The sequence below is a fragment of the Nomascus leucogenys genome, chromosome 6 (assembly GCF_006542625.1).
Source record: "Nomascus leucogenys isolate Asia chromosome 6, Asia_NLE_v1, whole genome shotgun sequence".
Classification (NCBI taxonomy): Eukaryota; Metazoa; Chordata; class Mammalia; order Primates; family Hylobatidae; genus Nomascus; species Nomascus leucogenys.
Genome location: NC_044386.1, coordinates 83,455,315 through 83,479,248, shown reverse-complemented (window position 1 = coordinate 83,479,248; position 23,934 = coordinate 83,455,315). Strand labels below are relative to the sequence as shown.

At 38.5% G+C, this 23,934-nt stretch overlaps 1 protein-coding gene and 1 pseudogene across 4 annotated transcripts in view; one reads left to right on the top strand and one right to left on the bottom strand.

Annotated features, from left to right (window-relative positions):
• Positions 1–23,934, top strand: part of CSNK1G1 (casein kinase 1 gamma 1) — a 215,469-nt gene that overhangs the window by 121,709 nt on the left and 69,826 nt on the right. For all 4 annotated transcript variants that reach the window (XM_030814545.1, XM_030814544.1, XM_030814543.1 and 1 more), the window contains exon 4: positions 6,016–6,085. In XM_030814545.1, the coding sequence (XP_030670405.1) occupies positions 6,016–6,085 (70 nt within the window). The remainder of the gene's footprint in view (positions 1–6,015; positions 6,086–23,934) is intronic.
• Positions 8,887–9,375, bottom strand: LOC101179485 (annotated as a pseudogene).

Sequence of the window (23,934 nt, the reverse complement as noted above, 5' to 3'; positions counted from 1 at the left end):
CTGAGATTGCTTGCAACTCTGCACTCAGCCTGGGTGACAGAGTGATACCCTGTCTCAAAAAAAATAGGATTAACCATATTTTTTAATTTATAGGAATTTGTTTATTCTTAAAAGTGTTCTCTAGTACACCTGCTTTTTTTACTTTTTCTGTTTTATTATTCTGATGAGTTGGAATAATCTTTGATTACTTGGGACTACTGAGAGAACAAAGCACTTCCTAAAACACTTTAAAAATTTGCCACATTACTACATATTTGTTAGGCTTTCTGTTAGGGACAGTTCTTTCATCTTGATTTCTTCTGCCAGGTTATACCAATCAACCTATATAGATAAGCTTACATAACATATTGTTGACATGATTGATCGTTACATTTCATTTCCTTTTTAAAAACTTTTATTCTGCTTTGTATGGCCACTATTTAAGGCTAAAAATGGAACTCTTAAAATCTAGTATGGTGTGACTCAGTACCACATTTCTCTTTCAAATAAGTCTCAAAGGCATTTTGGAGGATAACAATTTTGTCTACAGGCTTTCACTCTTGTTTTTGGGCTTCTGTTCTCCAAAGGGAGATATGAAGGCAGTAATTGAGCTCTTTGGATTGTAATGGTAAATTTGCCGTAAGCACTACACTCCTATAAGGTAGCTGTCTGCTGTTTGTTTAGGATTTTAGACAGGCATATGTTTTCCAAAATAACTGGCAAATATTCTGGCAAATGCACAGCCCTCTATGGAAATGTAATCAGCATCTGGCACAGAAATGCAAGGAAGCTCTGCTGCTGCTGTTTCAGTTGTACTTTGTTTGGATCTTCATTGTGGACTCTTTTTTCTTAGATTTCTTAGATTTCTAAAAACCTTTAAAAAAAAAATCATACACAAAGTAAACAAAATAGTGTAATGAGCCCCTCCTTTATCCATCACCCACATTTCTAGGGTTCTTTTTACCAGAGGTTTTCTAACAATTGGGTTTAAAAAAAAATCTCTGTGCTGCTAATATTGCTGCCTTCTGCAGTCTGTAGACTGAGTTTTCCAATGCTTTCTACTTATAGTGCTTCCAGAAAAGCACCTTGAAGCCCAGCTGAGCAGGCTATGGCCATGTGCTAAGGAGTTGGCTGAAGTGTGTAATTCTCTCAGTCTTCATAATAAGATCCTCATGTCTGAATATATGTGATGTGTATGCCTTTCAACCTTTGAACTCTATGGAGTTTTGCATTTTTAATTTACTAGCTTGGCTACCCAACGTCGGATTGAATATTTTCTATTATGCTTTCCAGCATGAAGATTGAGAGTATAATATTTGAGGAAGGATGTGTGGTTTTTAAAATTCATTGCCTCTGTGGTTTGTCAGAATCCAAAAGCGATTTCTCTGGAAAGAATAGTCCCTTTTCTAGTGTTTTGATCAACTTCTAGTTCCATGTTGATTTGTCATCACTGTTTCTGTTTGGTTCCTTGTGAATTCTTAGTTATTCTGCTAATGGAAAAATTCTATACCTGGCTGCTTTGACAGTGATTCAGTGGAATATCTGCAACCAAATGGAGACACAAGACTGATATGATACCTCTCTATCCGAAGAGATAAATAAGAAAGGGACTCTACAGTATAATTAGTCTTATGTACTTTTCTTTTGACTGAAAGTCTTGAGACACTTGAAGTCCAACTCTAATGATTGCTGATTTTATACTCAAAGAAGGATATGAGTTCTTTCTTCATAGCGCTTCCTACAGATACGAACATTCCAGTCTGGCCTGAATTGATTTAGAGACAATCTTCCTAGAAGCAGAGGGATAGACTAGACAACTTCAGAGAAACTTCTGAATTCTTTGATTAATGGATTCTATATCTTAAGAAAAATGCAGAAAACTTCAAATGGATTCAGGAAAGAGCCTTCAAAGATGATCAAAGAATTAAAAACTAGGACCAATGAGGAAAGGTGAAAGGAATTTGAAATTACTTTACCTGAGAAAAGAAAGTCTAGGAAATGATTGGATTGTTTTGTTATTTGAAGAGAGCTACTTAATAGTATTCGAGGTTATTGAGAAGCTTTTTTATTTTTTTGCTGAGGACTTAAGAAAAATAGGCTTAAGTTTCAGTAGTGAGATTTGAGTATAATATAAAAGTGTTCCAAACCATGAAACTTGTTCAACATCAGCATGAATTATCGAGGGAAGTTATGGAATCTCCTTCCTTGGAGTCTGTCCTAAACATAAGACAAATAGGCTGGGTGCGGTGGCTCATGCCTGTAATCTCAGCACTTTGGGAGGCTGAGGTGGGTGGATTATGAGGTCAGGAGTTTGCGACCAGCCTGGCCAGTATGGTAAAACCTCAAACCTCGTCTCTACTAAAAATACGAAAATTAGCCGAGTGTGGTGGTGTGCATCTGTAGTCCCAGCTGCTTGGGAGGCTGAGGCAGAAGAATTGCTTGAACCCGCGAGGTGGAGGTTGTAGTGAGCTGAGATTGTGCCATTGCACTCCAGCCTGGGTGACAGAGTAAGACTCCATCTCAAAAAAAAAAAAAAAAAAAAAAAAAGACAAATAACTACTCAGTGGGGGAAAGGACAGTCTTTTCAACAAAGGATGCTAGAAAAACTGGATACCCACTTAACAGTGAAGTTGGATTCTTACTTTACATTTTATTCAACAATTAATTCAGAGTGGATCAAAGACCTAAATGTAAGATTGAAACTATAATACTTTTACTAGAATACACATGGGAAAAGCTTCATGACATTGGATTTGGCAGTGATTTCTTGGATATGACACCAAAATCACAGACAACAAAAGAAAAAAACTAGCTAAGTTGGACTTCAGCAAAATTTAAAACTTTTGCACACTGTCAACAGAATTCTAAAAAGGGCAACCCATGGAAAGGAATAGGAGAAAATAATATCTAATAACAGATGATATCCAGAATTTACCACTATAACAATTTTTTAAAGTTCAGTGGCATTGGCCAGGTGCAGTGGCTCACGCCTGTAATCCCAGCACTTTGGGAGGCCAAGGCAGGCGGATCACTTGAGGTCAGGGGTTTGATACCAGCCTGACCAACATGGAGAAACCCCATCTCTACTAAAAATACAAAAATTAGCCAGGCGTGGTGGCGCATACCTGTAATCCCAGCTACTTGGGAGGCTGAGGCAGGAAAATCACTGAACCCGGGAGGCGGAGGTTGTGGTGAGCCAATATCGTGCCATTGCACTCCAGCCTGGGCAACAAGAGTGAAACTCTGTCTCAAAAAAAAAAAAAAAAAAAAAGTTCAATGGCATTAAGTACATTTACATTGGTGTACAACCATCACCACCATCCATCTCCAGAACTTCTTCATCTTCCCTAACTGAAATTTTGTATCTGTTAAACACTAACTCTTCATTCTCCCCTCCCCCCAACCCCTTGGCAACCACCATTCTGTCTGTCTCTATGAATTTGACTACACTAGATACTTAATTTTTTTTGTTGTTTGTTTTTTTGGAGACGGAGTCTTGCTCTGTCGCCCAGGCTGGAGTGCAGTGGTGCAATCTAGGCTCGCTGCAATCTCCACCTGCCGGGTTCAAGCAATTCTCCTGCCTCAGCCTCCTGAGTAGCTCAGACTACAGGCGCACGCTGACACTCCTGGCTCATTTTTTGCATTTTAGTAGAGACGGGGTTTCACCGTGTTGCCCAGGCTGGCCTCGAACTCCTGAGCTCAGGCAATCCACCCGCCTCAGCCTCCCAAAGTGCTAGGATTACAGGCGTGAGCCACCGCGCCTGGCTACTAGGTACTTAATATTAAGTGGACTCATGCAATATTTGTCCTTTGTAACTGGCTTATTTCACTGAGCATAATGTCCTCAAGGTTTGCCCATTTTGTAGCATGTGTCAGAATTTCCTTTTTAAGGTTGAATAATACTTCACCATATGTATATACCCAATTTTGTTTATCCATTCATCCAATTATGCACACTTAGGTTGCTTCCACCTTTTAGTTATTGTGAATAATAATGCTATAAACATGGATGTACAAATAAATCTGAGTTCCTGCTTTCATGTCTTTGGAGCATCTATCCAGAAATAGAATTGTAAATCATAATGATTCTGTGTTTAATTTTTTGAAAAATTGCCATGCCATTTTCCAGAGCAGTCGCACCATTTTGCATTCCCATCAGCAGTGCACAAAGGTTCCAGTTTCTCCACATCCTCATCAACACTTGTTATTTTTCTGTTTTTGATAATAGCCATCCTAACGGGTGTGCAGATGTTGAGCTTTATTTTATTTATTGATTGATTAAGACAAGGTCTCACTCTATTGCCCAGGCTGGAGTACAGTGGCACAATCACAGCTTCCTGCAGTCTTCATCTCTGGGACTCAAGCAATCCTCTCACCTCGTCCTCCTGAGTAGCTGGGACTACAGGAGCATGCCGCCCTGCCAGGCTAATTTTTAAATTTTTGGTAGAGACAGGGTCTCCCTGTGTTGTCCAGGCTGGTCTCTAACTCCTGGGCTCAAACAGTTCTGCTGTCTCAGCCTCCCAAAGTGCTAGGATTACAGGCATGAGCCACCATGCCTGTCCTATTTTGTTTATTTATTTGTAAAGATGAGGTTTTGCTGTGTTGCCCAGGCTGGTCTCTAACTCTTGGTCTCCAGTGATCCTCCTGCCTCAGCCTCTGAAAGTACTGGGTTGGCAGACATGAGCCACCATGTCAGCTAGTGTTGAGCTTTTAAAGAGAGATTATAATGTGTTTAGGGTAATGTTTGGTTTTCTTGTTAGCCAGTTGCCCAGTACACTGTCAGTTTAGAATAATCAACCAGCCAGTTGCTCAACTGGTATAGAGCAAAGTATGGTTGTTTGGCTGCTTTATCTCTGAGGTTTTTAGAAAACTCCATTTTTGGAAACTTGAACACCACATTGATTGAAGTTACATATTTTAATTGCATTTACAATCTTTAATTCTCAATAGTTTAAAAAGAAATATACATAAGGATGTTCCTAAAAGCATTGTTCATAATATTGGAAAATGAAAACAGTTCACGTGTCCAAAAATTATGGGGAGGGTGTGTATACATACATACATAAATACATATCCACATACAGGGCAATACTTAAACCATTAAAAATAATATAAGCCAGGCGCAGTGGCTTATGCACTTTGGGTGGCTGAAGTGGGAGGATTGCTTGAGCCCAGGAATTTGGGACCAGCCTAGGCAGCATAGTAAGATCCTATCTGTACAAAAAATTAAAAATTAGCTGTGAGTGGTGGCACACACTTGTGGTCCCAGCCACTCGGGAGGCTAAGATAGGAGGATGACTTGAGCCTGGGAGGTTTCGACTGCAGTGTGCGAGACCCTATCTTTAAAAAAAAAAAAAAGAAATTATACACGTTTATTTACTGCCATGGGAAAATGTTATTACATTGTTGAATTCAACAACAGCACATTAATGAACAGCAAATATATTATAATCTCATTTATATAAAATTAAGTTCATTAGTCTATATTATATATATTAATACATATATAGATAAATAAGTACTTTGAAAGACATTCACTAAAATGTTAATAGTGCCTCTCTTTAAAGTGACAGGATCACAGATGATTTTTACTTTCTTCCTAATTTTTGTATATTTGAATTTTCTTCTGAGCATGCATTATTTTTCTAAAAATAATAAAACCATGAACCACCCAAAATTCAGAACAAAACAAGCAGGAAATACATTCTGGTATTTTTTTATTTAAAGATTTGGCATCAAGTTTCCTGGGAGAATACATATCAGGAGAATATTTCATTGCAAGAAAGGTATCCTTGAATGATAGCTCATGCAAAGTCTATTTTTATTTAACTATCCATGGAAGGAGTTGTATGTAATTCACCTTCACCTTCTCTTAGCTATACTGTCTAAGACCAATTGTGGTTAGAAAAGGCTCTTATATATGGATATTATCTCTAAAACATTGGGTGATCTTAGCCCTCGTTTACTCCAAAAATTTAAGAATGGAAGAATCCCATTTGTTTAAATCTGATCACAGTTTTTCTTTTTGGATTTCAGGAACCAATAAAATCACGTGCTCCACAGCTTCATTTAGAGTACAGATTTTATAAACAGCTTGGCAGTGCAGGTAAGTCCTTTTCTCTCCACTTACTTAGCATGTAGCTTAGCTGGAAGCCCTAAAATATACAAATTTTTTTGTCTGGTTTACCCTTTTCACCAAACCATCTATCTCCCCTGCTTGCCGATAGGTAAATAAACACAGTCAACCACAAAGCTACTTGCACTCTGGTTCCTGGAGTTGAGTTGACAGGGGAACTGTGTTGCTATGACTATGCCCACAGACCAACTTGCAGATGCCTTCCACTTGTCAAATACTCATAGTGTGAAGGATTTGCCTTTCAGCAGTTCATTCTCTTTTCATTTCTTTACTTATACCAAAAGAAAGGAGGAAATGTTGGTAATTTGCAAAATATACTTTACCACATTGAGATGGTTTATCTGTTTTGAAGACATACTAAAATATACATTCTGAAATACTACAGCACTGTCATTTTATCCATTGTTCTCATTAATTTGCAAGAGCTATCCATATGATTGTAATAACCTATGACCTTTGGCAATTTTTAAAAATTAAGTTGATCACTTTAAAAAATGTTTGTTTTTACCTAAAAGCTCTAATTTCTCAAATATCTTACTGGCTTCCAGAAAAATGTTTTGCTAATGTTTACCTGTAGGGACAAGTCTCTCAGAAGATGAAATCTTTCAGAGCTATTTTCACTATTTGACATTAGTAGAATTTCCTCTGCTTTATGCCCCCTTCACTGTGACAGGTTTTATGTGAATGACTAAAGCTCGGTTTCTATTTTTTTTCTTTCTTTCTTTCTTGTTTTGGAGACAGGGTCTCACTCCCATCACTCGGGCTGGAGTGCAGTGGCACGATCACGGCTCACTGCAGCCTTGACCTCCTAGGCTCAAGCAGTTCTCCTGCCTCAGCCTCCTGAGTAGCTGGGACTGTAGGCATGCACCACCACACCAGGCTAATTTTCTGTATTTTTAGTGGAGATGGGGTTTTGCCATGTTGCCCAGGCTGGTCTTGAACTCCTGGGCTCAAGTGATCTCCTGCCTTCAGCCTCCCAAAATGCTGGGATTACAGGCATGAGCCATCATACTGTTGGTTTCTATTTCAAGTAATCCTATTGAAGGTACTACTGAAGGAATTTGAGTTCTACTTCCTAAAATATTTAGAATTATATGAGTCATTGTGTATTATTCAAGTTTTATTATACCCTGACTATAGCAATAATCAACTATAGTTATAACCCAGGGAGCCCACAATGGACTTGTCTTTCATTGAACTTAATATGAATTCTTGCTCACAGTAGCCTCTCACTATATATTTGTTAATTAATTGGAGTGTTTTTGGCATAAGATTTAAGACTGGCAACTGAGTTCACAGGGTGTATACATAACTTGAGGCTTATCTTCTCAGATGCCCCAAGACTACATTTTAATTGTTGTTCTTCTTACATTCCTGGTTTCATAATGTTGTTAAGTTATTCTAGGTTTCATAAGTTTTAGGGAAAAGACTGTCATAGCCCATTTATGATAAGCATGTTTGTATATGTCTCATAAATCTAAGGGTCAGGTAAGAACATGCTTAATCCAGTCCAGCTTAGAAGTTTAAATGGGGAAGTGGACAGGCCAGTTTTCAGGATTTCCTCTGTAAGCCCTTTCAAATAGATCCACCAAATCAGACCAATCTTCCCTTTTCAATATAGAGCCAAAAAATCTAATGAATTTGTTAGGTAGGAATAACATCTGTGCTGCTGGGTTGGTACTCTCCCCAAATACAGAAAATTGCAAGCTCTTGAAGTTTCAGCATTCTCTGTGCACTGAAAACGAGGAGTAAACAGGGAGGGCATTAGAGGGAAGGTGACTATACAAATTGCTTTTCACTTAAGCAGCAAGGAAAAACTGGAATCTCTGAGACTGGTACATCCATCATTGTCATGAGTGGGAATAGGAGGGCTCTATTGTACTGGTTAGGCCAACTGTTGACTCATAGTCAGGTAGGCTGGCCATCGTTGGTCTGTCTCCCAGTACCTTTTCTAACAAACATATAAAGGTCACAAAGCCTTCTAGGTCTTATATGCAGTTCGGTGGTGACTACTGGCCTCTTTTCTGCTTCTTGAGATCACCCACTACTCCTAAAACAGCTGCGGTGGGCATCATCTTAATACCCTTGCCTGCAACTAACAAGGTAGCTACAGACTTTTCCAAGATAGGAAATGCTTTAGTTATCTGTTTCAAATCCCCTCGCTACCCCTACCCCCTAGTGTAAGAATTGCTTTTAGGATTTTCTTATAGTAATCTAAATTGGCTTGACTACTTAGTTCTAATCATAGAGTTCACCAGTCTTCAGGCTAATTTAATGTGGGAAAGTCCAGTGTATTTGAAGTTCTTCATATTAGGCCCAAGTTTGCCATTTATTTATTATTTTGTAAATTTAGATGGAGTCTTGCTCTGTCGCCAGGCTGGAGTGCACTATCTCGGCTCACTGCAACTTCCACCTCCCAGGTTCAAGTGATTCCCCTGCCTTAGCCTCCTGAGTAGCTGGGACTATAGGCACGCACCACCATGCCCGGCTAATTTTTTGTGTGTATATACATATATATATATATATATATATTTTTTTTTTTTTTTTTTTTTTTTTGAAGACAGAGTCTCGCTCTGTCGTCCAGGAGGTAGGAGTGCAGTGGCACGATCTCGGCTCACTGCAAGCTCCGCTTCCCGGGTTCACGCCATTCTCCTGCCTCAGCCTCCCGAGTAGCTGGGACTGCAGGTGCCCGCCACCATGCCCGGCTAGTTTTTTTTTTTTTTTTTTAATACAGCCCAGAGGTGCTTTATTTATTTATTTATTTTTAACACCTAGTATGCCATGAATTCATAGGGAATAGGTTCCAGCAGCTCAGGCTCCTTCCCATTGGTTCTCACAAAGTGTGCTTCTCTGGGTGGAGCAGGCTGGCACTTTAGTTGAACCCAAGTACCTTTCTCTTTGGCTTCTTTCTTTTTCTGATCATTTTCCTTCACGCGTTTCAGGAAGCTATCTCGGCTCTTAGAGTGCTTAATGTGCTCAATACGCACATTAAGTCTCTTGGCAAGAATCTTGCCCTTAACTTGTTTGTTTACAACAATGCCAACAGCATGCTGGGTAACATTGTAGACTCTTCCAGTTTTGCCATGGTAACACTTGTGGGGCATTCCTTTTTGAACAGTACCCATTCCCTTGATGTCTACAATATCACCTTTCTTATAGATTCGCATATACATGGCCAAAGGAACAACTCCATGTTTTCTAAAAAGCCTAGAGAACATATATCGGGTGCCTCTCCTCTTTCCCTTTGTATTTGTCATTTTGGTGAATTACTGGAAGATGGCGGTTCCGGCCGAATGGTGGTTTTTTTTTTTTTTGTATTTTTAGTAGAGACGGGGTTTCACCGTGTTAGCCAGGATGGTCTCGATCTGACCTTGTGATCTGCCTGCCTTGGCCTCCCAAAGTGCTGGGATTACAGGCGTGAGCCACCACACCTGGCCAATTTTTTGTATTTTTGTAGTAGAGACGGGGTTTCACCATGTTGGCCAGGATGGTCTTGATCTCCTGACCTCGTGATCTGCCTGCCTCAGCCTCTCTAAGTGCTGGGATTACAGACGTGAGCCACCGTGCCTGGCCATATTTTTTATTTTATTTTTTCCAGAGTCCAGATGAGGAAGAACATTGGGATATTTTTAAAATCCTGATTATATTATCCTATTGATAATTAGGCGTTGACTATTTTTTTATTGTAATTGCATATTGGTTCCACTCTCCCCACTCCCTGCCATAAGATTATAAGCTCCTTGAAAACAAGGCTTGTGTCTTCTTCACCCTTGTATCTCAAGTGTATCTTAAGGCCTGGTGTGATGTCATTCTGTCACATAGTAAGCAGTTAGCAAGTAGTTCAGTGGCAGAAAGAAGTTAGGAAGATTTAATAAGCTTGCCTTTTTAGATTTTTACCAATGTTATTAATAAAAATATTCCTTGTGATGGTTAAAAAAAGGAAATTTATTTTGAAAGAAGATCAATTGACAAGAAAATAGACAAGATTTCATCATGTGTCATTGTAAACGTGAGCATGAACACCAGAGCTTGTTTTTAACTTACAGGCACAGCATTCCTCCCCCTATTTTTTTCAGAGTAAGTTCTCAGCTGCAAGTGTGACTCATTGGTAGTTAATATTTGAGCAGCCAGTGCACATATGCCACTCTTTTCATTACCAAGGTGATGTTGCAGCATTGTAAATAAACAACCTTTTGTGCCAAAGCCACACAAAGACCACAGTAACGTAATTAGTGTTTTTACTCACTAGTGTTTTGTCTGTCACTGTTCATTACTGTCCAATGAATTATAAAATATTTGTATTTCCTGACAAGGAATACTTAAACAAAAAGCCCATCATGACTTAGGTTTGTTCAGTGAATTAATCATTGCTTATAAAATAAATTATTTGGGAGAAATGATTGATTATGAATTTAAAGAATACCTATTGCTGCGATATCCAGAGCTTGAGACATTAAATTCCTAAAATAGGAACTTTTTTGTTGTCCTGGGACTATGACCATTTTCTTCAGCACCCAACTCTTAATCATTACCTTGGCCTTTTGGACCCCAGTTTCACATTGACGACCTGATCTAGAAATTCATACCAATTCTCTAATTATGTAGAGATAGAACAAAAATGACAACACTGGATAATTGTGAACGTGGTTCTGGTTGGAGGTCTTCCATATTGTCTCTGCTTTTCCTTGTGTGACCTCTAACTCTTTCCCTTCCATTCCACTTTGTTTTCTACTGAGTGGTCACACTTTTCAAGCTTTGTTTGTTGATTACAGTTTTACCACCAAGATTTTCAAGACTTAATGCTTAAGAATTGATATCTCCAAGATAATCAGGGAAGAAAGTAAAGGGGACCATGAGAACCTTGAAACTGAGAATAAGCATTTTATTTTCCTGTTAGCTATCATTTTTTCATTTCTTATAGAAACCAAATTGTAAAATCTTATAACTATTTTTCTTATTTTCTTCAATCATCAATGTTATGTTAATTGTATTATGGTCACCATAGGCAAGTTTTAATTTCTTTTCTTTTTATGGGAATGATTTTAGGTTTTAGTATTCCCTTAGGGTCTTTTACTTAGGAAGATACATACATTATCAATTTAAAAATTTTCCAATCCACAAATCTTTTTTCCAGCATAGTTCTCACTTTTGCTTGTATTCTAGCACACAGGAACAAGATTTGGTGGATGAGAGGTTTGGGGCAGAGATATGAAAGAGCCTGTGGCCGAAACAGATCCATATTAGGAAGAGTGACAGTATGAGAATGACTCCATAGCTAGGTATGGGCTGACTACATGACAGCAGTGTGGTACATGTTTGGTAATTGAATAGAAGATGAATAAGTCAGAACCAAGCGTGCAGCTGAAGTGGGAGGAAAAACGGGGGGAGGGGATGAGTCAGCAAGGACCAGAGCAAATGAAAGAGGATTGAGGGTTTAGAGGGTAGGTATATGGCAGGATAATAGGATTCTTTGCAGTAAATGACAGGAAAATGGCGGTCTCTGACATAACTAGAAATTTCTAAGTCTAGGCTGCCATATCCTGGCTTCCCAGCAGCTATTGTAAGCTAGTGACTCTTCTGCTTTGGTTCTCTTATAAAGGAGAAGCTAATCCTCAAATTAAAAAATGACAAGATTCCCCCCTCCCTTTTTTTTTCTTTTTTTCTTCTTTTTTTTTGAGAAATAGACTCTTGCTCTGATTCTGAGGCTAGAGTGTAGTGGTGCAGTCGTAGCTCACTGCAGCCTCAAATTCTTTGGCTCTAATGATCCTCTCACCTCAGCCTCCCAAGTAGCTGGGACTACAGGCGCAATGCACCATAGCTGGCTAATATTTTTAGTTTTTGGTAGGGATGGAGTCTCACTATGTTGACCAGGCTGGTCTTGAACTCTTGGCCCCAGGTGATCCTCTCACCTTGGCTGCCCAAAGTGCTGGGATCACAGGCATGAACCACTGTGTCCAGCCTTAACAAGACGCTAATTGAAACTTCACAAATGCAGGAGTCAAAACAAAATCTCACTGGGCAGAGAAAGCCAATTAACTTGTGAAATACCTAGTAGGCGGTTCATTTTTAAAATTGATACATCATATACTTATTTATGGGATATATGTGATATTTTGATACATGCATACCTATGTGTAATTATCAAGTTAGGGTGTTTAAGATACTCATTACCTCAAAACATTTACCATTTCTTTGTGTTGGGAACATTTCAAATCTACTCTTCTGGCTATTTTGAAATATACAATAAATTATTGTTAACTGTAGTCACTGCTGTGCTATCAACACTAGAATTTATTGCTTCTAACTGTATGTTTGTACCCATTAACCAAGCTCTCTTCATCCTCCCCACACCCAACCATTCCCAGCCTCTGGTAACCATCATTCTATATGAGATCAACTTTTTAAGTTTTCACATGAGCGAGAACATGTGATATTTGTCTTTCCCTGGCTAGCTTATTTCAGTTATTGTAAAGGCTTCCAGTTCCATCTGTGTTGCTGCAAATGACAGAATTTCATTCTTTTTTGTGTGTGTGTCTTTTTTTTTCCTTTTTATGGAGAATGGGGTCTCGCTATACTGCCCAGTCAGGTCTCAAACTCCTGGGCTCAAACTATCCTCCCACCTCACCTCCCTGAGAGCTGGGATTACAGGTGTAAATTTCATTCTTTTTTTATGGGTGAATAGTATTTCCTTGTGTATATGTACCACATTTTCTTTATCCTTTATCTGTTAATGGACACTTAGGTTAATTGCATATCTTTGCTATAATGAATAGTGCTGTAATAAACATGGATGTACACACGTTTTTGATAAACCGATTTTGATAATGGCTATGAAGATCATTTGCCCATTTTTAAATCAGATTATTATTGTTACTATTTTTTGCTATTGAGTTGTTTGAATTGCATATATATCCTGGCTATTAATTAATCCCTTATTAGATACATGGTTTGCATATATTATATTTTCTCTTATTCTACTTGTTGTCTTTTCACTCAGTTGTTTCCTTTGCTGTGCAGAAGCTTCTTAGCTTGATGAAATTCCATTTGTTTATTTTTACTTCTGTTGCCTGTGTTTTTGAGGTCTTACCTGAAAGATTTTGCCCAGACCAATGTCATGAAGCATTTCCCCAATGTTTTCTTCTAATGGGTTCATAGTTTCAGGTCTTACATCTAAGTCTTTAATCCATTTTGATTTGATTTTTTTTTTGTATAGTTAGAGATGGGGTCTAGTTTTATTTTTCTAAACAGATCATCCTTTCCCTACTGAATGTTCTTGGCACCTTTGTTGAAAATTAGCTGGTTCCAAATATGTGGGTTTATTTCTGGGTTCTCTCCTCTCTTCCCTTGGTCTGTTTGTCTATTTATGCCAGTAACATGCTGTTTGGTTACTGTAGCTTTGTAGTATATTTTGACATCAGGTAGTGCATGATTAGTGGGTGATGCCTCTAGCTGTGTTCTTTTTTTTCCCCCCGCCTTGATACAGGGTCTTACTCTGTTACCCAGGCTGTAGTGCAGTGGTGTGATCATGGCTCACTACAGCCTCAGCCTCCCTCACCACGCCCTGCTAACTTTTTGTAGAGTCAGGGTTTCGCCATGTTACACAGGCAGGCATCAAAGTCCTGGACTCCAGTGATCCACCTGCCTCAGCCTCCCAAAGTGCTGGGATTACAGGTGTGAGCCATTATGCCTGGTCTTGCTTTGTTCTTTTTGCTCAGGATTGCTTTGGCTATTCAGAGACTTTGTGATTACATAAGAATTTTAGGATTTTTTTTCTATTTCTGTGAAGAATGTCATTGGTATTTTGATACGAATTGTGTTGAAGCTATAGATTGCTTTTGGTATTATTAATATTTTTACAGTATTCTTCCAATCTATGAACAAGGGATGCCCCCCCTGGCCCACACTCTTTTTTTTTTTTTTTTTTTTTAATTTTTCAGTTTCCTTCACCAGTGTTTTATCGTTTCCCTTGTAGAGATCTTTCATATCCTTGGTTGAATTTATTCCTAGGTATTATTTGTAGCTATTGTAAATGGAATTGCTTTCTTGATTTTTTTCCACTAGTTTGTTATTGGGATGTAGAGATGCTACTAATTTTTTTATTTCTTATTTTATTTTTATTTTTTGAGACAGAGTCTCGCTCTGTCACCCAGGCTGGAGTGCAGTGGCATGATCTCAGCTCACTGCAACCTCTGCCTCCCAGGTTCAAGCAATTCTTCTGCCTCAGCCTCCCAAGTAGCTGGGATTACAGGTGCCCACCACCACACCCAGCTAGATTTTGTATTTTTAGTAGAGACAGGGTTTCACCATGTTGGCCAGGCTGTTCTCGAAGTCCTGACCTCAGGTGATCCACCCGCCTAGGCCTCCCAAAGTGCTGGGATTGCAGGTGTGAGCCACCATGCCCGGCCTATTTATTTATTTTTTTGAAACAGGGTCTCACTCAGTCACCCAGGCTGGAGTGCAGTGGTATGATCTCAGCTCACTGCAACCTCCACTTCTCAGGCTCAAGTGATCCTACTGCCTCAGCCTCCTGAGTAGATGGGACTACAGGCACATGGCTAGTAATTTTTGTATGTTGCTTTTCTATCTTGCAACTTGACCAAATTTTTAAATTCATTTTGAGAATTTTTTTGGTGGCAGTTTTAGGATTTTCCATATATACAATCATGTCACTTGCATATAGGGACAATTCGACTTCCTCCTTTTCAATTTGGATGCCCTTTATGTCTTATTCTTGCCTGTTTGCTCTGGATAGTACTTCTAGTACTATGTTGAATTAGAGTGGTGAGAGTGGGCATCCTGTCTTGTTCCAATTTTTTGAGGAGAAATTCAGCTTTTCCCTGTTTGGAATGATGTTAGCTGTATTTGTCCTATATGACCTTTGTTGCATTGAGGTATGTTCCTTCTGTACCTAGTTTGTTGAGGGTTTTTTTGGTTTCGTTTTGTTTTTCTTTGAGATAGAGTCTCGCTTTGTCTCCCAGGCTAGAGTGCCGTGGCGCAATCTTGGCTCACTGCAATCTCTGCCTCCCTGGTTCAAGCGATTCTCCTGCCTCAGCCTTCTGAGTAGCTGGGATTACAGGCACACGCCACCACACTTAGCTAATTTTTGTATTTTTAGTAGAGACAGGGTATCACCATGTTGGCCAGGATAGTCTCGATCTCTTGACCTCATGATCTGCCCTCCTTAAAGCCTCCCAAAGTGCTTGGGTTACAGGCGAGAGCCACCGCGCCCAGCCGAGGATTTTTTTTTTAATCATGAAAGGATGTTGAATTTTATCAGATGCCTTTTCTGTGTCTATTGAGATGATCATATGGTTTTGTCCATTCTATTCATGAGATTTATCTCATATATTAATTTATGTATGTTGAATCATTCTTGCATCCCTGGAATAAATCCCACTTGAACATGGTGAATTATCTCTTTTATACATTGTTGGATTTGGTTTGCTAGTATTTGTTAAGAACTTTTGCATCTGTGTTCATGAGGAATATTGCTGTGTAGTTTTCTTTTGTTGTTGTGTCCTGGTCTGGTTTTGGCATCAGGATAATCCTGGACTCAGAATGAGTTTGGAAAAATTTTCTCCTCTTCACTTTTCTAATGTTTTAGAAGAATTTATATTAGTTCTTGATGTAAATCTGGTAGAATTCAGTAGTGAAGCCGTATTAGGCCATTCTTGCATTGCTATGAGGAAATACCTGAGACTGTATAAATCATAAAGAAAAGAGGTTTAATTGGCTCATGGTTCTGCAGGCTGCACAGGAAGTGTGGCACCAGGCATCTGCTTGGCTTCTGATGAGGCTTCAGAAAGCTTGCAGTCATAGCAGAAGGCAAAGTGGGGACTGGTACATCACAATACAAAAGCAGGAACAAGAGTGACTGGGAGTGGGGGGAAAGTGGGGGGAAAATGACCAGATCTAATGAGAAGTCACTTATCATGAAGACAGCACTGCCATGATTCAAACACCTCCCACCGAGCCCCACCTCCAGCACTGGAGATTACAATTACATATGAAATTTGAGCAGGGACAAATATTTGAACTATATCAGAAGCCATCAGGTTCTGGCCTTTCCTTTGATGGAAGAAGTTACTGCTTCAGTCTTATTACTCATAATTAGTTCAGGTTGTCTGTTTTTCATGGTTCAATTTTGGTTGGTGGTATGTGTCCAGCAATTTATCCATTTCCATTAGATTTTCCAGTTTGTTAGCATATAGTTGTTCAAAATAGTCTCTAATGATTCTTTGTATTTCTGTGGTATCAGTTGTAATGTCTCCTTTTTCGTTTCTGATTTTGAGTCTTCTCATTTTTTTCTTGGTTAGTCTAGCTAATGGTTTGTTGGTTTTGTCTATCTTTTAAAAAAAAAAAACAACTTTTTGTTTCATTGATCTTTTGCAACTTTTGTTCTTAATTTTGTTGATTTCTGCTCTTATCTTTATTATTTCTTTCCTTCTACTGAATTTAGACTTTTTTTTTTCTTTTCTAGTTTCTTGATATGCATCATTAGGTTGTTTATTTGAAATCTCTACTTTTTTGATGTGTTTATTGCTATACCCCATCTTGATTTCTTCATTGACACTATAGCTATTCAGGAGAATGAATTTCCATGTATTTATACAGTTTCTAAAGTTCCTCTTGTTATTGATCTCTAGTTTTATTTCCTTATGGTCAGAAAAGATATTTGATATACCATTTATTTTAAATTTTTTGAAACTTGTTTTGAGGCCTAACACGTTGCCTGTCCTGGATAATATTCCATGTGCTGATGAAAAGAATATACTCTGAAGCTGTTGGATGAAACGTTTTGTAAATGTCTGTTAGGTCTGTTTGGTCTAAAGTGATGTTTAAATCCAATGGGATGTTGAAGCCCCCAACAATTATCGTGTTGGAATCTATCTTTCCCATTAGATCCAATAATATTTTATCTTTCTGAGTGCTATGATGTTGAGCACACATATATTTACAATTGGTTATATCCTATTGCTGGATTGTTCTCTTTATCATTGTATAATTACCTACTTTGTCCCTTTTTACAGGTTTAACTTAAGGTGTTTTGATATATATACTCCTCCTTGCTTTTGGTTTCCATTTGTGTAGAATATCTTTTTCCATCCCTTCATTTTTAGTCTGTATATATCTTTATAGGTGAAGTGAGTTTCTTGTAGGTAGTATATAGTTGGGTCATGGTTTTTTATCTGTTCATCCAGTCTGCATCTTGTAAGTGGGGGAATGTAATCGGTTTATATTCAAGGCTATTTTTCACAGGTGAGGAATTACTCCTCTCATTTTGTTAATCTTTTTCTGGTTGCTTTATATATTCTTTGTTCCTGTCTTCTCTTATTGTTAATCATCGCAACTTGGTAGTTTTCTGTAGTGATACGGTTTGATTCTTTTTCTCTTTCTCCTTTGTGTATCTGCTTTATCAGTGAGTTTTATAGATTTACATATTTTTATGATGGTAATTATCATCTTTTGACCTCCAAATGCAGGATTCTCTTGAGCATTTCTTGTAAGGCCAGTCTAGTGGTGACAAATTCCCTCAGTTTTTGCTTGTCTGGGGAGGACTTTATTGCTTTCTCATTTCTGAAGGATAGCTTTGCTATATGTAGTATTTTTGGCTGAGAGTTTTTTTTTTTTTTCTCTCCATTACTTTACACATATCATTTCATTCTCTCCTGGCCCGTAAGGTTTCCACTGAGAGATCTGCTGTTATTCCCTTATAATTTTCTTGACTCTTTTTTCTTGCTATTTTTGGAGTACTCTCTTTGTGTTTGACTTTTCATAATTTAGGACTATAATATAAAATGGACCTTTTTGGGTTAAATATATTTAGGAACCTTTGAGCTCCCTGGACCCGGATGTTCATATCTCTCCTTAGACATGAAAAATTTTCAGTTGTTATTTCATTAAATAGGTATTCTATGCCTTTTTTCATCTCTTCTTCTAGAAGTCATATAATATGCATATTTGTTCACTTAATGGTGTCCCATAAGTCTTGTAAGCTTTCTTCACTCTTTTTCATTATTTTTGTTTTGTTTTGTTTTGTTTTTTGAGACGGAGTCTTACTCTGTCGCCCAGGCTGGGGTGCAGTGGCGCAATCTCAGCTCACTGCAGTCTCCGCCTCCGGGGTTCCAGCTATTCTCCTTCCTCAGCCTCCCGGGTAGCTGGGATTACAGGCATGCGCCACCATGCCCGGCTAATTTTTGTATTTTTAGTAGAGACAAGGTTTTACCATGTCAGCCTGGCTGGTCTCGAACTCTTGACCTCAAGTGATCCACCCACCTCAGCCTCCCAGAGTGCTAGGATTACAGGCATGAACCATTGCTCCTGCCTTATTTTGTTTTGTTCTGTTCACTGAGTAGTTTCAAATGACCTGTCATCAAGCTCAGAGACTTTCTTCTGCTTAAGTCTGCTGTTGAAACTTTCTGTGGTACTTTTTATTTAATTCATCGAATTCTTCATCTGTGGGATATCTGTTTGGTTCTTTTTTATATCTATCTCTTTGTTGAATTTCTAGTTTATATCATTAATTATTTGTCTGGTTTTGTTGACTTACCTGTCTGTATTTTCTGGTATCTCATTAAGTTTCCTTAAGATTATTATTTTAGGCCAGGCATGGGTGACTTACACCTGTAATCCCATCACTTTGGGAGGCCAAGGTAAGTGGACCGATTGGGCTCAGGAGTTTGAGATCAGCCTAGGGAACATAGCAAGACCCCATCTCTACGAAAAAGACAAAAAAATTAGCCAGATGTGGTGGTATGCACCTATAGTCCCAGCTACTTGCGGAGCTGAGGCAGGAGGATTGCTTGAGCCCAGGAAGTTGAGGTTGCAGTGAGCCATGTTTGCGCCACTGCACTCCAGCCTGAGTGACAGAGTGAGATCCTGTCTCAAAAAAAAAACAAAAAAAAACACAAACAAACAAAGAAAGACACATACAACAACAACAAAAAAGATCATTATTTGGAGTTCCTTTTCCAGCAGTTTTAAAATTTCTTTTCACTGGGGTCTATTACTAAAGAGTTATGTTTCTTTGGTGGTGTCATATTTTCTTGCTTTTTCATGTTTCTGTACCGCTGTGTTGATGTTTGTGCATCTAATGGAACTGTTGACTCTCTTAAACTTTCTAGAGTGGCTTTGATAGACAAAGACTTTCACCTGCAGTTGAGTCTTAGTGTGCCAGTTGGGAAGAGTGTGATGAATCTGTGTGCAGGTAGGTTTAGTGATACAGTCTCTGTGCAACTTCTTTGGCTACATTAAACATCAGGAATAAGTGTGGATGCCTTACTGCCCTAGGGTATAGAATTTTTTTGGTAGTGATGGCAGTAGGTTGTTAATATCCTTGTTGGAAAAGACTTTTGGGTCCTCCTGTTCTCATTTTCCCCACAATGGGGAGACTCTTGGTATCTGACATAGCATACAAGCAGCTATGAGACTAGGATCCTAGGCTCAGGGTCTTGAGGTACCTTTAGCAGCCCAGATCCAGGGGGTTGGGTTCCAGCTGTGAATCTCTATCCCTGGGGGGCATGGCACAGCCCTGGCCCAACTCCAGGGAAAAAAAGGGTGTTCTGGGGATTTGAATTCAGAATACAGGCCATAGCTGTAATTCAGGAACGCAAGTCAGCAGGGCTCAGTCTAGTAGGCACTTTATGTGGTTATTTCTTTTTTTCTCATTTTTGAGCACAGGAACTTTAAGTAACTTACCTAAAGTCACACGGTAAGCAAACCTGCACTAGGAATGTGGTTTTTTTTTCGTACATATATATATATATATATATGTTTGTATATATGTGTGTGTGTATATATATATATATATATATATATATATATATATATTTTTTTTTTTTTTTTTTTAAGGGACAGGGTCTTGCTCTGTCACCCAGGCTGGAGTATAGTGGCGTGATCATAGCTTACTGCAGCCTCAAACTCCTGGGCTCAAGAGATCCTCTCACTTCAGCCTCCCAAGTAGAGTAGCTGGGAATATAGGTGCACACTACCATGCCTGGCTAACTATTTTTTGTAGAGATGGGATCTTGCTTTGTTGCCCAGGCTCTATGTTTTTGTACAGATTTTTTTATGTGCATATATACCTATAAACCCAGCAGATTCCTAGAGCCATCCACACATTATCCCTTACCTAATTTTAAAACAGTGGCAGAAGGCAGTCTTAAAGCTTTTAACTGGGGCAAAGACTGGAAATTTCCCCCAGTGAAAGAGCAGGATTTCCTGTTTCACATGATGACCCCTAATTTTGTGACTCAGAAGGCTACCTTTGTTACTTCCAAAACCTTTTATGGCCTTGAGCTTTTTAGGTTTTGAAATTTTTTTCCCACAGTGAATCAATCATTGATGTTGAATGCATGTGCCATGTATACAACTGAGAAGCTTAGAGCTCCTGTATTCAAACTGTTTCACCCACTGAAACCTTTGTGCTGTGAATAAAGTAAGTGTTAATAGAGGTTAACAGGCTTTGCAATTTTGAAGTCGCTTGGAGGGAATAGTTTTATATGCCCTCATAAAAGATAAGCAGTGCTGGTCGGTACCACAAAAGAGCTTTGAATCTAGGCAACTGTAAATTAACAGGAGCATGGTTCTGTTTCAACAGAGCAATTAACTATAGATCTGAAGAAGTCATAAGAAAGTGTAATATTGATAAGACCCTTTTATAATGTTGTGAACATCCTTAGGAGTACATTATAAATAAGCTGAGCAACACAGGAAACAGAATACAAGAATTCAAGAATACAAACTTCTGAAGATATACTAGAAAAAATGGGAATTTTACTTAAAGAGGATTCTAACACAGGTAGTTGTGAACAAAGAACATGCCTGAACTTAGTTGTCCTCTAGGAGTGCTTAAGGAACTTAGAAGAAACCTTTTGATCTTCATTTGAGTAGAAAATTTACATAACCTGGGAAGAAAGGATGAAATAGTGAACTTGGTAAAAGAAAGTAAAATTTGGGTCTTTTCTTGCCATGTATAAATTTTTCAGAGGTCTCTCTGCCAGAGGTATTACATATACTCCTAAATTCGGGAAAAGTTGTTTTGTCTTCCTGTTTCATTTGTACAAATTTTGAGGATACATGTGCAATTTTGTTACATGCATAGATTGCACAGTGGTCAAGTCAGGATTTTTAGGGTATTCATCACCCAAATAACATACATTGTGTACCCACCAACCAATTTCTCATCTTCCTTCCCCCAGCTCCCTCACCATTCCAAGTTTCCATTCTCTATAATTCCACTCTCAACATCCATGTAAACCTATTTTTTAGCACTTACTTATGAATGATATCATACAGTATTTGTCTTTCTGTGCCTGGTTTGTTTTAACTTAGGTTCCATCCTTGTTGCTACAAATGACAGGATCTCACACTTTTTGTGTCTAAATATTAGTCCATTGTGTATGTATACCACATTTTCTTTATCCATTCATCCATTGATGGACACTTAGGTTAATTCCATATCTTTGCTCTTATGCATAGTGCTGTGAAAAATAACATGAGTACAGATATCTTTTTGATATATTGATTTCTTTTCCTTTGAGTAGATACCCATTACTGGGATTGCTAGATCCAATAGTAGTTCTATTTTTAGTTCTTTGGGAAATCATATTGTCTTCCATAGAGACTGTACTAATTTACATTCCCACCAACAGTGTAAAAGAGTTCCCTTTCTCTGCATCCTTGCTAACATCTGTTATTTTCTTAATTTAATAGTAGCCGTTCTGACTGCAGTAAGATGATATGCCATTGTGGTTTTGATTTGCATTTCTTTAATGAGTACTAATGTTGAACATTTTTAAATAACCTCTTGGCCATGTGTGTCTTCTTTTGAAAAATGTCTATTAATGTTCTTTTCCCACTTTTAAATGGGATTATTTGTGGTGGTTTTTGTTGTTTGAGTTCCTTGTATATTCTGGTTATTAGTCCCCTGTCAGATGAATAGTTGCAGTTATTTTCTCCCATTCAACAGGTTATCTCCTCTCCCTGTTGATTATTTCTTTTGCTGTGCAAAAGTATGAATGGATAGCCTTGCAATTACATTTTGAAGACTGAAGATTTAGACATTGTCATCTCCAGTTCTAGATAGTGTGAGTAAGTGGAGATAGCCATGAATTGAAGTGAGAAAAAGTTTAGCTCAAGTTTTCCTTACTATTTTCTTTTCTTTTCTTTTTTTTTTTTTTTTGAGATGGAGTCTCGCTCTGTTGCCCAGGCTGGAGTGTGGTGGCGCAGTCTCAGCTCACTGCCATCTCTGCCTCCCAGGTTCAAGTGATTCTCCTGCCTCAGCCTCCCGAGTAGTTGGGATTACAGGCATGTGCCACCACACCCAGCTAATTTTGTTGATGTAACATATTTCCAGGACCATGTTAGCTGTTTACCTAACAGTTTTCTACCTGTTAGCGTTCCCTGTGGATAGAGTCTGTACCTTATTTATCTTTTTTCTCTTTCTTCCCTTAACTGTCTAGTGTAGTATCTTGTACATAGTGAGTATTTAAGAAATGTTTGAAATACAGAAAATAAATATATACAATACAAATGAGTTCAATGTTTGAATCTTTCTCAGTCACCTCTCTTGGAGTTGCACGATCGTTGCCAAATATGTTCTCATTAACACAGTTCTTAAGTTGCCATCCACTCAGGAGTTTAACTTCTACCTTGCAGGGAAGATAATCCAGAATCCCCTTTCCTTTACCCAACAACTTTTTATGGGTTTTTAGACTTTTAGACTCTTTCTGCTTCTGCTATATTTATGCAGAAGAGATTTAAGCTACGTATATTTTGTTGATTTTTAAAGCCCAATGAGGCTTTTTTCCTTTTCAGTGTCATTGGAAATACTGAGGCATCACTCTGGTTTGCCATGATTTCTCAGACACCCACTTTGGGGCTGAAATTTCATTTTACTGATACATGTGTTAAATTGCCATCACACATTTTGTCATCTTATGTTTGGGTGCTTTTCCAGTTATCTATTGTGTGAAACAAGCCAATAAAAAATGTTAGTTTAAGAGGAGGTAGAGCAGTTATATATGTTCTTAGTCAACACTGTTTTGATTGCAAATAACAGCATCTATTTAAATTAGCTTAAACTCAAAAGGAAGATTTACTGGAAGACCAGCAGGATATGTCATGAAACCAAGAAAGGAAATATACAGGCCTATCTAGGGATTAGAACAAAGTACTTGGATAATCCCTAGGAACAAAGACAACTACTCTTGGTCCCTGGCCTTCTTTTCAACTCTTCTTGTCTCTGAAACTGTTTTTGACCCTCCTCCTGTTTAGGGCTGTAAAATCTCTTGCCTCAGCTTGCGTCTACCAGCATCATTTTCTCTACATTACCAGCCTTCTCTGCTTCTTATATTTTGTGGGAAAAGGCCTCCTGCACAGCCCTTCTCCTCAATTTAAGCTCTAGCAGAGATTGAGTAGAGCCCTTATGTCACAACTGCAAATTCCTAAGAATAAGATTGGCTGACCCATCTTGGGTCAGCTTTTCAATCCTGGTCCAGGTAGCTTACTTGTGGGTACAGAACCACATGGGCCCACCACTCAAGAGAGAGCAGATTCTCTAAGAATGAGTTTTAAGAGCTAGGAGAAAAAAAATGACAATATAACAAGGAATTGGAGAGCTTACAGACCATGCTTTTCTTTCTCTTCTAACACTTGCTAAATAGCAAGCCATTTTGCCTTGAGACATTTTAACATCTTGAGATTGTCACAGTAGGGAGTAGAAACTGAGAGCTAGTGTGTGGTCCTGGCATAGGGCAATGAGTACTCCCAGAAAGAGAACTACACCTTTCACAATGTATTGTACTCAGCACCTCTTG